The following is a 15,451-nucleotide window of genomic DNA, read 5'->3' as shown; positions in this document are numbered from 1 at the left end:
ATGTAAAGCATCTATCTTGGCTCTGACTTCATTCATCTGGTCTTCCCCGATGGCTGCAACTGATTTCTTCTTGTCAGAGTCAGTGTTCTTGGTGCTGCTGCTGTTGGCTAGGTTCTCAATAAGTCTCACAGCCTCTATTGGATTCCTAGTGTTGAAGTTCCCCTCGCTAGCAGTATCAAGAGCCATCTGAAACCTCAAGGCAATACCTCTGTAGAAAGTGCTTAGCAGCTGCACTTCATTGAATCCATGGTGTGGACAGTCTCGCTAGAAGAACTTAAATCTGATCCACGCGTCTTTAAAAGTCTCACTGGGCTTTTCCGCGAAAGTGGCGATTTTGCTCCTTAAGTCTTCAGCGCGTGCCTCATCAAAGAAATTACGCATGAAGGCGTTTTTGATGTCGTCCCAGTATGTCAGTGATCCTGTAGGTAGCTGCTTGAGCCAGTGTGAAGCTTCTCCAATCAGTAAGTATTTGAAGAGCTTGCAAAGTAGGTAGTCCTCAGGGACTCGATCCATATGAATAGCAGCGATAAGATCCTCGAACCTCTCCAGATGGTCCATAGGATGCTCGTGTGATAACCCATAGTAAGGTATCCGAGACATGAGAGAGTAGTACTGAGGCTTGAGCTCGAAGTTCGGCTTCTGAATCTCTGGAAGTCGAATAGCTGATCTGTTGGTGTAGTACTCGTCTGGACGATTGTAGTCTGCCAACGATCGTGTTTGAGCTTCTCCTGTAACCTCAACTTTAGGCTCATGGATTATGTTTCCCTGTGCATCTAGCTTCTGACCTGTTGCATTACGCAGATGACCATCTTGGTCATACTGGTTTCCATTCTCGCCCTGCATGAGAATAACCATCGCAACCATGCTTCGCGGGGTAGTATCGATCGATGTACGGTGAGTAGTATCGAACGATGTGGATGGGCGAACGGTATCGGTCGACGGTGCTGTCTGAGTGTCGGTCGACGGTTGAACGTGAGTATTAGTCGACGGTAGTGCGGTTCTGTCGATCGATGCGGAGCGTAGGTCTTTGCGGATTGAGCGTTCCAAGTGTGCAGGATCTTCTGAGAATAATAGTTGATTTCTCCTGTTGCTTCTGGTACTGCTGGGCATGTACCTGAAAAGACAAGAAAAAATTTAATCAGAAAGGGGGGTAAAAAGAAAAACCTAAGATTAATAAGATTAAATCTAATGGCGATCAAAGCTCCCCGGCAACATCGCCAAATTTGATAGTGCTCAAATTACCCAGTAGAGCTTACTCTCTCAAATAAGAGGTACATCTGTAGTACTTAGGGATCGAATCACGAGTAGCTAGGGAACCAATTAAATAAAATCTACTAATCAATCCTAGGTAAAGTTGGTTTTAATGATGAAAATAAAAATACCAATTCCATAGGATGCTCGTGTGATAACCCAAAATAAGGTATCTGAGACACGAGAGAGTAGTACTGAGGCTTGAGCTCGAAGTTCGGCTTCTGAATCTCTGAAAGTCGAATAGCTGATCTGTTGGTGTAGTACTCGTCTGGACGATTGTAGTCTGCCAACGATCGTGTTTGAGCTTCTCCTGTAGCCTCAGCTTCAGGCTTAGGGATTATGTTTCCTTGTGCATCTAGCTTCTGACTTGTTGCATTACGCAGATGACCATCTTAGTCATACATGTCTCCATTTTGGTCTTGCGAGAGAATAACAATCGCAACCATGCTTCGCGGGGTAGTATCGATCGATGTACGGTGAGTAGTATCGAACGATGTGGATCGGCGAACGGTATCGGTCGACGGTGATGTCTGAGTGTCGGTCGACGGTTGAACGTGAATATCAGTCGACGGTACTGCAGTTCTGTCGATCGATGCGGAGCGTAGGTCTTTGCGGATTAAGCGTTCCAAGTGTGCAGGATCTTCTGAGAATAGTAGTTGATCTCCCCTGTTGCTTCTGGTACTGCTGGGCATGTACCTGAAAAGACAAGAAAAATTTTAATCAGAAAGGGGGTAAAAAGAAAAACCTAAGATTAATAAGATTAAATCTAATGGCGATCAAAGTTCCCCGGCAACGGCGCCAAATTTGATAGTGCTCAAATTACCCAGTAGAGCTTACTCTCTCAAATAAGAGGTACATATGTAGTACTTAGGGATCGAATCACGAGGAGCTAGGGAACCAATTAAATATAATCTACTAATCAATCATAGGTGAAGTTGGTTTTAAAGATGGAAATGTAAATAGCAATTCCTAAAATGAGCAAGGTAGTTGCTTTAACTAACAATATGATGGGTTGTTTAAATGAAATAAAGAGTGCTAGACTTAGGGCTTTTATTCAGGAATGAAGATTAGAATGTCTATTAAATGCCTAACAAGTTGTTTGCATGATATTATAGAACTCGGTCGCTTAACTCTCAGGGATGTCTCACTGGTTAAATAATCTAGATCTCTGGCCTCAACTGTCGTATGTTGACACAGAAAAAGAGTCGATCGATATCCTTTAGAGATATCGATCGATACACCTTTCGTTCGGCGATCGATTCACCTGTCGGGATATCGATCGACGGCTTCTAGATATGCCTAGGCGCGAGCCGATAATGAACATTAGATCTCAAGGAGGATGGTTAGCTCTTCTCCAGAAGATACTAGTTCAAATAGATAATTCAAGATATCAAAGATCATAGTGATCTATATTCTAGTTAGCTACTGTAGAACAAGCTTAGGGTGCAATCTACTTGATGAGTATCACAACTTAGCAATTATAGTTTGGGGATAATCCCACAAACCTATTTAAACCCTAGATCTAACAAGTAGACTACTCAGACATAGCTAAACAATTCGTGACAATAGATAGATGAAAGAATTGCATAGATAGAATAAAGTAGAAATACAAAAGGAGATGAGAAATCTCTCCAATCTCTCACAACAAGTAAAACTCTAGTCTCTCTCTCACACTCTCAAAGCTTGCTTCTTTCGAAGGGTGCCGTCAAAAAACACTTAACAGGAATATTTAAGCATTTCCATTAGATTAAAAACTCGTCAGGGGCAATATCGTAATTTGGTGAAGTCTTGGTGAAGTAGTCGGCTAAACCATTTCGTCCTCGATATCGATCGACAACACTGGATGTGTATGGATCGATTATAATCTTCTAGTACGCGGATCTTCTCAGCTACATCGATCGACAACTCTGGATGAGTATCGATCGATTCTTATCGCAATGTTGACTTCCGACTTTGTCTTGAATGGTCAACTTGGGTGTGTTAGGGTATTTTTGTGTAGGATCGTTTTAGTACTACGGAACACTAGAGAACTTGTATGAAAGAGTTGTAAATCGAGAGCAAAGAGATGTTATTGAGTATATTCTTTGGGGCTACAACGTATTGGTGTATAAACCCAAGTTCTAGTCGCCTAAACTCTAATATCTATGTCTCGAAGTGTTGATCCCTTATTCTATGGTTTGGGCTCCCCTTTTATAGTTGTAGATGTCGGCTTCAAGTAATAGAACTCTTTCATAATCAGAAAAATGGAAGTTTCCCCTTAGGTAGAAAACTTTTATTTTACTCCAAGGGGTCGGTCCGATCTAGGGGTCGGACCCAAGGCAGGGGTCGGTTCCTGGTTTCTTCTTGAACAAGAGTCCGGAAGTCAAGGACCTTGCCAGAAGCCGGAGAAAACTCATGTCTGGATATTTTTCCCCAACAGTTTGCCCCTTATTCCTTGATTTACTCGTGGAAATCAAGGGATAACATGTATTTCCCGAGCCTTAGTAGTTTTCTCTTGGGTACCTTATCTTCTTGCAGTGGGTCAGACCGAGACCTTAGTTGGTGAGATGGGATACTGATTTTAGGAGGCTCTGGAATAATCTTGCAGGGTTCGATCCATGCCATAGTGTGGATACCCTATCGTGAAAAAGGAAATGAGGAGAACCCTAGCCGCTATGCCGATAGCCGTTGACGGCGAGATCTCCTTGACACGGTTTTGGAAATTTTCCGAAAGAGGAATATAGGAGATTTCCCGATTTTTCCTTTCCCTTCCTTTTTCTATTGATGAACATTTTTTGCCGATTTTCCTTTCCCCTTTGGTGATTAAATGGAAAATCCTTCCAGGTATATATATGAATATTCCAGCACCTTTCAATGACATAGATCCGAGTTAGAACCATCACCCTTACTAGAGAAGAATGTCGAACGATCAGATCCCCTTTGGAGCGATTCCAGCTTCCCATGTCGGTGATCATGCTAGGCCTCGGTACCTGTTCGGCGATCCTTTCGCCTCGCCTATTCTGACTCCAGGAGCGGCTTCGAGAGTGGGCAGTGAAGATGTTCCCATGGCTCCCTTGCGACAGCGTCGCTTCTGCTCTTTCGGTGATGGGGGCGAGGAAGATCCGATATTAGTCATCAGGCAGGGAGATCTGATGGGGATCCGCAGGAAGTACTCTCTTCCTGACTCGGTGGAACTATGATGTGCAAGTGAATTCGAGCGCGCTCGTGACGGAGGTATCGACGAGATAGCCATCTTTGAGGCGTACCTAGAAGCAAGCTTTAGGGGGGACATCCCTTCCTTGGTCGTGGAAGTAGCGTCTTACTTTGGGGTCTCTCCTTCGCAGTTCACGCCGGCAACATGGCATACCCTGATGGCGATTCAAGTGTTGGGTGAATTTCACAGTATCCCCTTCGGACTACCTGAAATTTTGTACTCCTACTCCTTCCTTCCCTTATCGTACAAGAAGGATTTTTATCAGATTTGGTCTCGCGATGGTGAACCTTTGGTAGATGAACCTCCCAGGGGAGTTCGGGGAAGTTTCCCTTCAAACGACTTCTGGAATAGGATATATGTGTTCATGAAAGTTAATGGTGCTCCACGCTATCCTCTCTTTTGGCGATCTGTTTGTATGCCCCCTTTAATATTTTTAATATACCTTTGTGTCGTTCTTCCGCCTCACGTAATGTCTTTTGCAGAGATTTTCCGACCAGTGTTCCCTGCTGGTGAGGTTATGGTGAAATTGGCAAGGGACATTCCCAGGCGATACCGTTGGATTTTATTTCTGATGAGCCGGATGTCTTTGCGCCATAGTCGTATTTGGGGTAAGACAGTTCTTCTTTCTTTCAAGCAATCTCTTGATTAATTCTGACTCTTTGTTCTGCTGGTTTTTAGGTGGGACTCCTGGAGCTTCAATATCATTGGTATATAACGAGTATTGTAGGGCCAATCCTCATAGGAGACGATCTTACGTATCGCCTTCCTTTGTCCCTCCAACTGCGACTTCCTCGATCCTTAGAAACGTAGGAACTAGCAGATCTTTTGGTCCTCGCCGGCGTATTTCTCTGCACGAGGAAATCCTCTCTCTTCGTACTCAGCTTCGAGAGGTATTATCCCATCAAGCCTTGACTGTGCAGAGAGCTCGTGAGCAAGCTCATTGGGAGTTAATGAAGGAGTGGTCGGAGAGGAATATCAACCGCTGGGGACCTGTTGGAGGGCCCATCCAAGGTTCGGTGAATGAGAGAGGTAGACTTGATGCTTTTCCTCCGGCGCCGCATCATTCGAAGCCTTGAAGCGTTTTTAGTTTATATTTTATTCTATACTATGATTTCTTTCCCCAGGCTTTTGATGACTTTGTAATCGAATAAGGACTTCTGATAGCATAATAATAATACTTATCGTTTTCGCCTTCTTCTGTTGAGTTCGCTTCTTGGATTTTATTGTCGAATAATACCCTTTGCTTTTGTTCGGAATGGTTCGTAAGACCTTTGAGCGCGGGTTCCTGGGCGGAGTTTTTAGGGTCTAGGACATGGATCCTCTTGTGGCGCCGATAATTCAGGGGTATAGCCCTTGCCGAACACATTTCATATCTTTAGAACACGAGAGTATCTAGATAGACTTGTAGAGGTGTTGTAAGGAGTGGATTCTTGTAGGGGTTGATCCCTTGAATGGATATCCACGTCTAGGACCTGGAACCTGTTAGTATATTGATTGAATCCTGAAATGATCAGAAAAACGTTAGACCTTGTAAACCATTATTAAAAACCTTAGTTTTAGATTTGGAATGAAAGATCCCTGCTTGGAACCCTAGAGTTCTAGCTTGGTTTGAACCCTGAGGTTCTTGAGCCTTAGAACACGGAAGTTCTTAAGGTCTTGAACCCTGAGGTCCCTTACCTAGGCCCGAAGGCCGTTTTATTGAACCCGAAGGTTTGCTCATTGAACCCTGAGGTTTTCTGAGTGTTGGGGTTTAATCTTTAGATCTGGGGACCATGATTAAACCCTATGGATACCTCGAACCCGAAGGTTGATGCTTTTGAACCATGAGGTTCTTAGCAAACCCGAAGGTTGGTATTTAGGATTCGAAGATCCTTGAACCCTGGGGTTCAAACTAGATCCGAGGAACAGTTAGACCCGAAGGCCCTTGATCGACCCTGAGGTGATCTAGAATCCGAAGATTCCTTACAGACCCGGAGGCTGCATTAAACCCTGAGGTTCTTTTATAGACCCGGAGGCCGTACTAAACCCGGAGGTTATTATATAGACCCTGAGGCCGTATTGAACCCTGAGGTTCGTCATAGACACTGAGGCCGTATGCGTTATGGGAGGTTTGTGATTGTATTCTGCTCCCCATGGGGGGAACCACTACTGATCTGTTATTGAGAAACCGCACTCTGCCACCCGGAGGTATAGGCCACTCTCGTGAATCTCAATGCTGCACTCTACCTTTCTGCAGAAAAGGTCACGCTCAGACTTACTGTGGTCTGGCGTGGGCCTGCCCCGCAGAGCGACTTCACACCTGACACACTATTTTCCACGTCTGGATAAGTATTAAATTTTGGTGCTAACCGGTATTTTCGCACATTTGCTCCCTGCATATCAGCCGTCAGCATCTGATTACAGTACTTTGCAGTGTACGTCATGCCCCCTGCGTGTACTTAGCTCGTAGAGTCTTTAACACAGGGTTTGGGTAGCACTAGTACGGTGGTCCCCACGTAATTCTTGGACTTATAGCCTTTACGCAGGGCCCGAGGTGCATACAATGTCATAGGGTTGATCAGACTCGTTCCTTATAAGTCGTACACCCATTTGAGTAGTCTCACTAGTGTATATAGGGTTTGCTGAGGTCTAATATCCCTTAAGACCTGACCTAGCTAGTATGCCCCTTTAAGTACAGTGGAGTTCCTATAACCCCTTTAGCCGTAACTGATAATGTATTTTATAAGCTTAGTCCGGAGACGTTATCGCATACATAGGAGTAGGAAACCAGTGTACTTAAATATATCATAATAATAGTAGTAGTATATAGAGCTTGACCCGGGGATCTTACTCTAGAAGTGATAGAATTTGAGGTGCAAGGCATTCCAGCAGTTGGGTTGGACCTTGTCGTCGCTGTCTTCCAGCTTATAGGCTCCTGCCCCTTGCTCCTCTATTACCTTATAGGGACCTTCCCATCCAGGAGCGAGTTTTCCGGCTGATTCGTCCCTTGTGTGGTAACAGACTCGCCTTAGGACCCAGTGCCCTTTCTGGAAGGTTCTGGATTTGACCTTTTTGTTGTAGCTCTTGGCGACTTTCAACTGGTAGGATGCATTTCTAAGGCGGGCCGCCTCCCTCTTTTCGTCGAGTAGGTCTAGACTCAGGGACATTAGCTCGTTATTCTCCTCCTAGGAGAGGAATTCAGAGACCGTGGTCCTTACGTGCACCTCTGTGGGTATCACCACATCAGCACCATAGACAAGGGAGAAGGGAGTCTCCTAGGTTGCCGTCTTCGGGGTTGTCCGATAGGCCCAGAGTACTCTGTGTAGTTCTTCTGCCCATCGTGCATGGGCGTCTTCTAGGCGCTTTTTGAGCATGTTCACCACTGTCTTGTTAGTGGATTCTGCTTGGCCGTTAGATTGAGGGTGTCGTGGTGCTGAGTAGGAGAGCTTGATGTTCCAGTCCTTGCAGAACTTTCGGAAGTTATAGCTTGTGAATTGTGGTTTGTTGTCTGTGACAATCTCATGGGGTGTTTCGAAGCATGTGATCACGTTAGTCCATAGGAATTTCCTAATTTGGAGGTCCGTTATCTTGGCTAGTGCTTCAGCCTCCACCCATTTGGTGAAATATTCTGTCACGACTAGGAGGAAAATCTTTTGCCCCGGTGCCATAGGGAACTTTCCTACGATGTCCATGTCCCATTTTCGGAAGGGCCAAGGAGAACTTAGGGATTTGAGGTTCTCTGGTGGAAGGTTGGAGATTGGCGCATGCTTCTGGCATTGACTGCAGAGCTTTGCTTGTTTGAGGGAGTCCCTTGCCATGGTTGGCCAATAGTATCCTGCTCTTCTAGCTCTGAGTACCAGGCTCCGACCACTAGAGTGTGAACCACATTCTCCTTCATGCAACTCTTGTAATATCCTGGCGGCTTCTCTAGGGGTAAGACATCGTAGATAGGGTCCTGAAAAGGATCTTCGGTATAGTTTCCCCTCGGAAAAGCAATACCTTGCAGCTTGGCGTCTTATCTTCCGACTTTTGTCTCGATCTTTAGGCAAGGTGTCATACATTAGATAGTTGATTATGGGCGTCATCCAGGTCTCTCCTTCGTCTACCACGAATATTTCTTCAGGTTTCGTCTCCTTTTCGGTCGCGGGCCATTGGAGTACCAGTAATGCGATGCTCATATGACTTGTAGTTTCTAGGGCGGACCCTAGGTTAGCTAGAGCGTCAGCCTTGGAATTGTGCTCCCTAGGAATCTGGGTGAGCTTACAATGTCGGAACCTGTCGAGTAGTCGCTTAGCCACGGATAGGTACCTGACCATACTCAGATCTTTCGCCTGATAGTCTCCTTGGACTTGGCTTATGATCAATTGTGAATCGCTGAAGACCTGGATATCTTCCACCCCCATCTGTTTGGCGAGTGTCAGCCCTGCTATTAGAGCTTCATACTCAGCTTCGTTGTTCGTTGCTTTGAAGTTGCAACGTACGGCCTTTGAGGCTGATTCCCCCGTGGGGGAAGTTAGGACCAGTCCCACGCCTGCGCCCCTTACGTTACTAGACCCATCGACGTACAGTGTCCATTCGCCTTTCTCCCCTTCACTATCACGAAGCTTTACCTCTTGTTCCAGAGCTGGAAGCATGGCAGGAGAGAATTCAGCTACGAAATCCGTTAGGACTTGCGATTTGATGGCTGTTGCATGCCGGAAGATCACATCGTATTCCCCCAGCTCTATAGCCCATTTTGCTAGACGTCCAGACACTTCCGGCTTATGCAGAACTGCCTTGATAGGGAAGGAGGTGACTACCACGATTTGATGAGCCTGGAAGTTGGGACGCAGCTTTCGGGCAGCATTGACTAGAGCAAGGGCCAGCTTCTCGAGGTGACTATAGCGGGTCTCCGCGTCTAGTAAAGATTTGCTCACGTAGTATATGGGATGTTGTTTTCTTCCTTCTTCCCTTACTAGGACCGCACTGACTGCGTGTTCCGATATCACCAGATAGAGCAATAGGACCTCTCCTTCCAAGGGTTTTGATAGGAGAGGTGGAGTAGTGAGATAGGCCTTGAGATCGGACATGGCTTGCTCACATTTCTCGGTCCATAGGAAGTCCTTGGGGTCCTTCAGGGTTTCGAAGAAAGCGTGCGACTTGTCGGATAGCCTGGAGATGAATCTGCTCAAGGCGGCCATCCTTCCTGTCAGTCTTTGCACCTCCTTAACGTTGCGAGGGGAAGGTATCACCTGAATCGCTCTCACCTGCTCTGGGTTTGCTTCAATGCCCCTGTGGGTGGCTATGTACCCTAGGAACTTTCCAGAACTTACTCCGAATGAGCACTTTGAAGGGTTCAGCTTCATGTTGTACCTCCTGAGAGTGGTGAAGGTTTGTTGAAGGTGTGAGATATGGTCTTCGGCGTCTAGGGACTTCACCAACATGTCATCAATGTAGACTTACATGGTCTGCCCTATCTGATCGGCGAACATCATGTTGACTAGCCTTTGGTAGGTTGAGCCGGCGTTCTTCAATCCGAAAGGCATAACCTTGTAACAGTAGATGCCCCTTGAAGTCATGAATGAGGTCTTCTCTTGATCGTCAGGATGCATTAGGATCTGATTATATCCAGAGAATGCATCCATGGAGCTCATCAGCTCGTGACCAGCCGTTGCGTCGGCCAACCTGTCGATGTAAGGCAGAGGGAAAGGATCTTTAGGACATGACTTATTAAGGTCCGTGAAATCGATACAGTCTCTCCACTTCCCATTCTTCTTCTTCACGATCACCACATTGGCTAGCCATTCCGGGTATTGCACTTCTCGTATGAATCCAGCATCTAGTAGGTTCTTGACCTCTTCGTTGATTATCCCATCCCTTTCAGGAGCAAATTTTCTCCTCTTCTGTCTAACAGGAGGATGCATTGGATCCACCTTGAGTTGGTGCATGATAACATCAGGATCAATTCCAGGCATGTCTTCATGAGACCAGGCGAAACAATCGGAGTTGGATCTCAAGAAATCGATCAGTCTCCTCCTCAAGCTTTCCGGAAGCTTGGAGCCTATTTTTATGTTTCGACTAGAGTTCCCTTCCGTGAGCGGGACCTCATCCATTTCTTCCACTTCCGGTTCTTCGGTGTGTGGGGACGGAAGCTTCTTCTGTAATTGCTATAAAATCTGAGTCTTTCCCCTAAGGGTAGTTTGATAGCAAGACCTGGCATTCTCTTGATCCCCCTTGACCGCTCTGATGCTCCAAGGGGTTGGGAACTTGACCAGCTGATGAAAAGTCGAAGGTACGGCTCCCATGTCATGGATCCAAGGCCTTCCCAATATCACGTTGTATGATGAGGGGCAGTCGACGACCAGGAACTTCGTGGCTTGGTTTACCCCTTCGGCATACACAGGAAGAAGGACCTCTCCCAAGGTTTGTTTGACTTCTCCACTGAAGCCTACGAGGGGAGTTGCCTTTTTGGTTAGAGCTGCAGGTTCCAAACCTAGGTCGGCGAAGGCCGAATAGAAGATTATGTTGCTGGAGCTCCCATTATCTACTAGTATCTGCTTGACCAAGCAGTTTGCTATGGTAAGTGAAATGACGAGAGCGTCATGATGAGGGACGAGGACCTTCTCCTGCTCCCTTGCAGTGATACTGATCTCATCTATTCCAAGGAGCAGGCGCCTGGGACCCTCGGCCTCCCGGCCGTTCCTGGCATTGCGAGTACTTTTCTTTGCTGCGGCACAGTTAATTCCGCTCACCTCTGATCCACTTGTGATGACGTGGATCACCCGGTCTTGCTGTGGTGGCAATGCAGGAGCTGCCTCGATAGGGAGGCTGGGACCTTATTTATTTAGAAGGTTCTCGGCTTTATCCGAGAGGAACTCCCGCAGTTAGCCTTTCTTGAGGAGCTCGGCGACTTCCATCTTTAGGGCTATGCAATCCTCCGTAGTATGGCCATGATCACTATGGAACTCGCACCATCGCTTGGGATTTCGATTAGCCTCCGCGACCTTCACCTTAGGAGGCCACTTAACTTGAGGACCCATTTGTCGTAAGACACCGATCAGCTCCGGTTAGTTATCGCGAGATGGAAGTTGTCAGGCCAGGTAGACACCATCCTCCCTTCGGATCTAGGCAAAGGTCGATGCTGATACCTGCCCTTATTCGGGTTGCTAGTCTCCCTGGCGGACTTCGAGTGGGAAGACTCGTCGCGGTCATTCCTCGTAGGCTTTGACGGCTTCTGATCGTACTTCGGACCGGCTTTAGCCCTACTAGCAACATCTTCTTCCCATCTTACTTGAGCCCAAGCACGGGAGAGCACGTCTTCCATAATCCTGCACTTGTATTTGATCAGCTCCTTGTAAAGGTCTCCCTCTGGAAGTAGACCCCTCTTGAAGGCTGAGATAGCCGTATCAGCGTCGCACTCAGGAATAGCCACCTTCGCCTGGTTGAAGCGAGCTATGTAAGAAGGAAGGGGCTCATTCCTATGCTGGAGGATCTCATAGATATCATCTGAATTCTTCTCTAGGTCACGGCTGCTAGCGAACTGCTCCACGAAATTATCGCTAAGGGCTGCAAAGGATTTGATGGATTTGGTGGGCAAGTTGATATACCACTGAAGAGCGGGGCCGGTCAAGGTCGATCCGAATCCTTTGCACATGGTAGCTTCCCGTGCATCCCGAGGGATTGCTACTGCTAGCACGCGTTGCTTGTACTCAGCAATGTGATTGTCGGGATCCCAGTACCTTCGTACATCTTTATGCTTGGGAAAGAGAACTTTCGCGACATCTCCACCGAAGCAATCTCTTCCACAAAAGGTGTATCGGAGTAGGACCCCTGATTGCTTCTTCGAATAGGAGGAGCTGCCCCTGGGAGCCTTTCTACTATAGATTGAATGGTGCCGAACCTTTCGGAGACCACTCTTTCTAAGTAGGCTGCTAGGGCTGGATCTGAGATCTCGGGATCGTCGGGTGAATACTCCTCGTCCTCCGTATCGGAATCACTATTTACTTGTACTCGGGTCCTATCGTTCGCGACTCCTCGGCTTTCGGGTTCGTCTCGCGGAGTGTAGAGCGAAGCCATGGGTCGTACCTTAGTCCGGAACCGCTTTCGCTTGTTGCTAACTTCACCGAGGGTATGGTTCTCTTGTCGGAGGACAAGATTCTCCGCCTCTATGGCGTCTAGCTTCTCGGCGCTTTGCTGTAGTAGCTTGTAGTGCTCTCCAAGTTGGTCTTTTAGGGTTTGAACTTCGAGGAGAAGTTCAGGACCTCCGGGTGTCGTCTCCCGAGCTTTGTGAAGATCGGTGACCTGACTCTAAAGAGACTCAAGCCTGTTGAGAAGCTCGATCTCTCTCGGAGTCATCTCCGTCTGGTTAGCGTCGTCCTCTAATGCCATCGTCACGTAGTTGGATCACTCCCCTCCTTCTAGCGCCAAACTGTTAGGGTATTTTTGTGTATGATCGTTTTAGTACTACGGAACACTAGAGAACTTGTATGAAAGAGTTGTAAATCGAGAGCAAAGAGATGTTATTGAGTATATTCTTTGGGACTACAACGTATTGGTGTATAAACCCTAGTTCTAGTCGCCTAAACTTTAATATCTATGTCTCGAAGTGTCGATCCCTTATTCTAGAGTTTGAGCTCCCCTTTTATAGTTGTAGATGTCGGCTTCAAGTAATAGAACTCTTCCATAATCAGAAAATGGAAGTTTCCCCTTAGGTAGAAAACTTCTATTTTACTCCAAGGGGTCGGTCCGATCTAGGGGTCGGACCCAAGGCAGGGGTCGGTTCCTGGTTTCTTCTTGAACAAGAGTCCGGAAGTCAAGGACCTAGCCAGAAGCCGGAGAAAACTCACGTCTGGATATTTTTCCCCAACAGGGTGTATCATCTCTTGCACTCCAAAATACTCCAAAAACATCACTTTATCACAAAACGCTCCTGAACCTGAAAACAAACCTAACAGGCTAGAAAACAGATTAAATATATAATAAAACACTAGTATACCATGGTTAAAAACGGGTAAAATCCATGGTATATCACTCTTCTCAACAGGAGATAAACTAGTTCAAAAAGATAATTCAAGATATAAAGATCCTAGTGATCTATGCTCTAGTTAGCTAATCTAGAACAAGCATAGGGTTCAATCCATTTGATGAATATCACAACTTAGCAAGTATAGTTTAGGGCTAATCCCACAAACCTATTTAAACCCTAGATCTAACAAGTAGACTACTCAGACATAACTAAGCAATTCATAACACAAGATAGGTAAAGAAATTGCATTAGATAGAGAATAGAAAACAAATAGAGTTCAATCACAAATCTCTCAATGATATCTCTCCGATCTCTCGAAACTTAGAACAAAAGGTAAAACTCTAGCTTTCTCTCACACTCTCTGCTTGCTTGCTTTCGCTTGCTTGCTTGCCGTCAAAAACACTTAGGCAGGGTATTTAAGCATTTCTATTAGGTTAAAAACTCGTCAGGGGTAATGTCATAATTTTGGTGAAGCCTTGGTGAAGTAGTCGGCTAAACCATTTCGTCCTCGCTATCAATCGACAACACTTGATGTGTATCGATCAATTATAATCTTCAAGTATGCGGATCTTCACAGCTACATCGATCGTCAACTCTGGATGAGTATCGATCGATTGTTCTCTGAATGTTGACTTCCGACTTGGTCTTGAATGGTCAACTCGGGTGTATTATCTCTTGTGCTCCAAAATGCTCCAAAAGCATCACTTTATCACAAAACACTCATGAACCTGAAAACATACCTAATAGTCTAGAAAACATATTAGTTACAAAATAAAAATATCATTATACCATGGTAGAAAATGGGTGAAATCCATGGTATATCAACTTCCCCAGACTTACTCCTTTGCTTGTCCTCAAGAAAAAACTCAATAGTCTCTGGAAAAGGTTTGGAAATAGTAAGGACTCAAAGATTCAAAACATTGAAGTCATCATTCTATGGATTCGCAATTCATATCTAAACATCCTAATCACAGAAGTTCATTATGAATTATCCTAGCTTAGCAACCAAATTCATCTAGTTCACTACTTAGCAAATCTTATCTGACATTCCCCTCTACTAACCTCATTTCTTAACATAAAATAAAAGTGCAGGCTTTACCTTGGGAGTATCGATCAAAGGACACATGGATTCAACTCAAACAAGTATCTGAACACACAGGTAGTCTTCTCTGATCCCTTTCTCCCCTCATCTCTCATCTCTGGATCTCTTATTAGTTTCAATTTCAATAGGTTTTGATGCCAACAAGGGTCATCTAGTTTATCTCATCGACATTGCAATTGTAACTCATACATTTTGACAAAGTGTAGCGAATAATGGGGTCACAGGTAATTTACCTATCCCTTGTTTCCAGAATGTGTGATCATCCCTGAGATTTAGAATAATGGGGTCGCAGGAGACACTCCTACCCCTCTGCCTCTCAAGAAATCATTTCAATCTTTTATAACATAAACTTAGATCTTTGAGATGCCGAAGAGAGAGAAGGAAGGGAACCAGAAACACACAGACTTTTTACTTTCCAGACTTGTAGGAGGATTCCGATCCAGTGATTACCAAGCCCCAAGACAAGCAAATAAAGTCAGTATTAGTGTTGGAGGTCAGCTTTGGTTCCTTCAAACAATCTCAGTGAGTGTGTATAGGTGACAGGTTGATCCACTTTAGCATCTTTAGTACTATCAGTAAATCTAGAATGGTGCTAAAGAGTGGTTAGATAATCATGTATAAATCAATATCAATGTCCCCATTTTAGTACTTATGCGAAAAATAATTTGAAAATATTTTTAAATAAAAACCAAGATAAAAACACATATAGTAAACCTCTCCACAAACTTAAATTACACTGTCCCAGTGTAACACAGTCGGAGTGAAGAAATAGATCATAAGTACTTAATGTAACAAGATAGAACGACTAAACCTGACCGCGATGGCGTTGATCGATACGTATGGAGATACGTCGATCGTTAGTGATGGTCGTGTGCTGTCGAGCGATGTGACTTTGTTGTGTCGGTCGATGGAATCATCATTC

At 45.4% G+C, this 15,451-nt stretch overlaps 3 protein-coding genes across 3 annotated transcripts; all 3 read right to left on the bottom strand.

The window, feature by feature from the left end:
• Window positions 1–7,698: 7,698 nt before the first annotated feature.
• LOC130498094 (uncharacterized) lies at window positions 7,699–9,768 on the bottom strand. Its single transcript, XM_056991442.1, has 3 exons — window positions 9,094–9,768; window positions 8,205–9,033; window positions 7,699–8,102 (listed from the first exon to the last, which is right to left on the bottom strand). The coding sequence occupies exons 1-3, from the start codon at window positions 9,766–9,768 to the stop codon at window positions 7,699–7,701; spliced, it is 1,908 nt and encodes a 635-aa protein (XP_056847422.1).
• An 801-nt stretch (window positions 9,769–10,569) lies between these two features.
• Window positions 10,570–11,442, bottom strand: LOC130498093 (uncharacterized). The gene is made up of 2 exons (XM_056991441.1): window positions 11,292–11,442; window positions 10,570–11,237 (listed from the first exon to the last, which is right to left on the bottom strand). The coding sequence occupies exons 1-2, from the start codon at window positions 11,440–11,442 to the stop codon at window positions 10,570–10,572; spliced, it is 819 nt and encodes a 272-aa protein (XP_056847421.1).
• Window positions 11,443–11,459: 17 nt separating this feature from the next.
• On the bottom strand, window positions 11,460–12,056 carry LOC130498092 (uncharacterized). The gene has a single exon (XM_056991440.1). It carries the CDS (start codon window positions 12,054–12,056, stop codon window positions 11,460–11,462), a length of 597 nt encoding a protein of 198 aa, XP_056847420.1.
• Between the last annotated feature and the right edge of the window lie 3,395 nt (window positions 12,057–15,451).

This window comes from Raphanus sativus, chromosome 7 (assembly GCF_000801105.2).
Source record: "Raphanus sativus cultivar WK10039 chromosome 7, ASM80110v3, whole genome shotgun sequence".
In the NCBI taxonomy this organism is placed as follows: domain Eukaryota; kingdom Viridiplantae; phylum Streptophyta; class Magnoliopsida; order Brassicales; family Brassicaceae; genus Raphanus; species Raphanus sativus.
The sequence above is the reverse complement of the archived record's forward strand: the minus strand, read 5'-3'. Positions and strand labels throughout refer to the sequence as shown.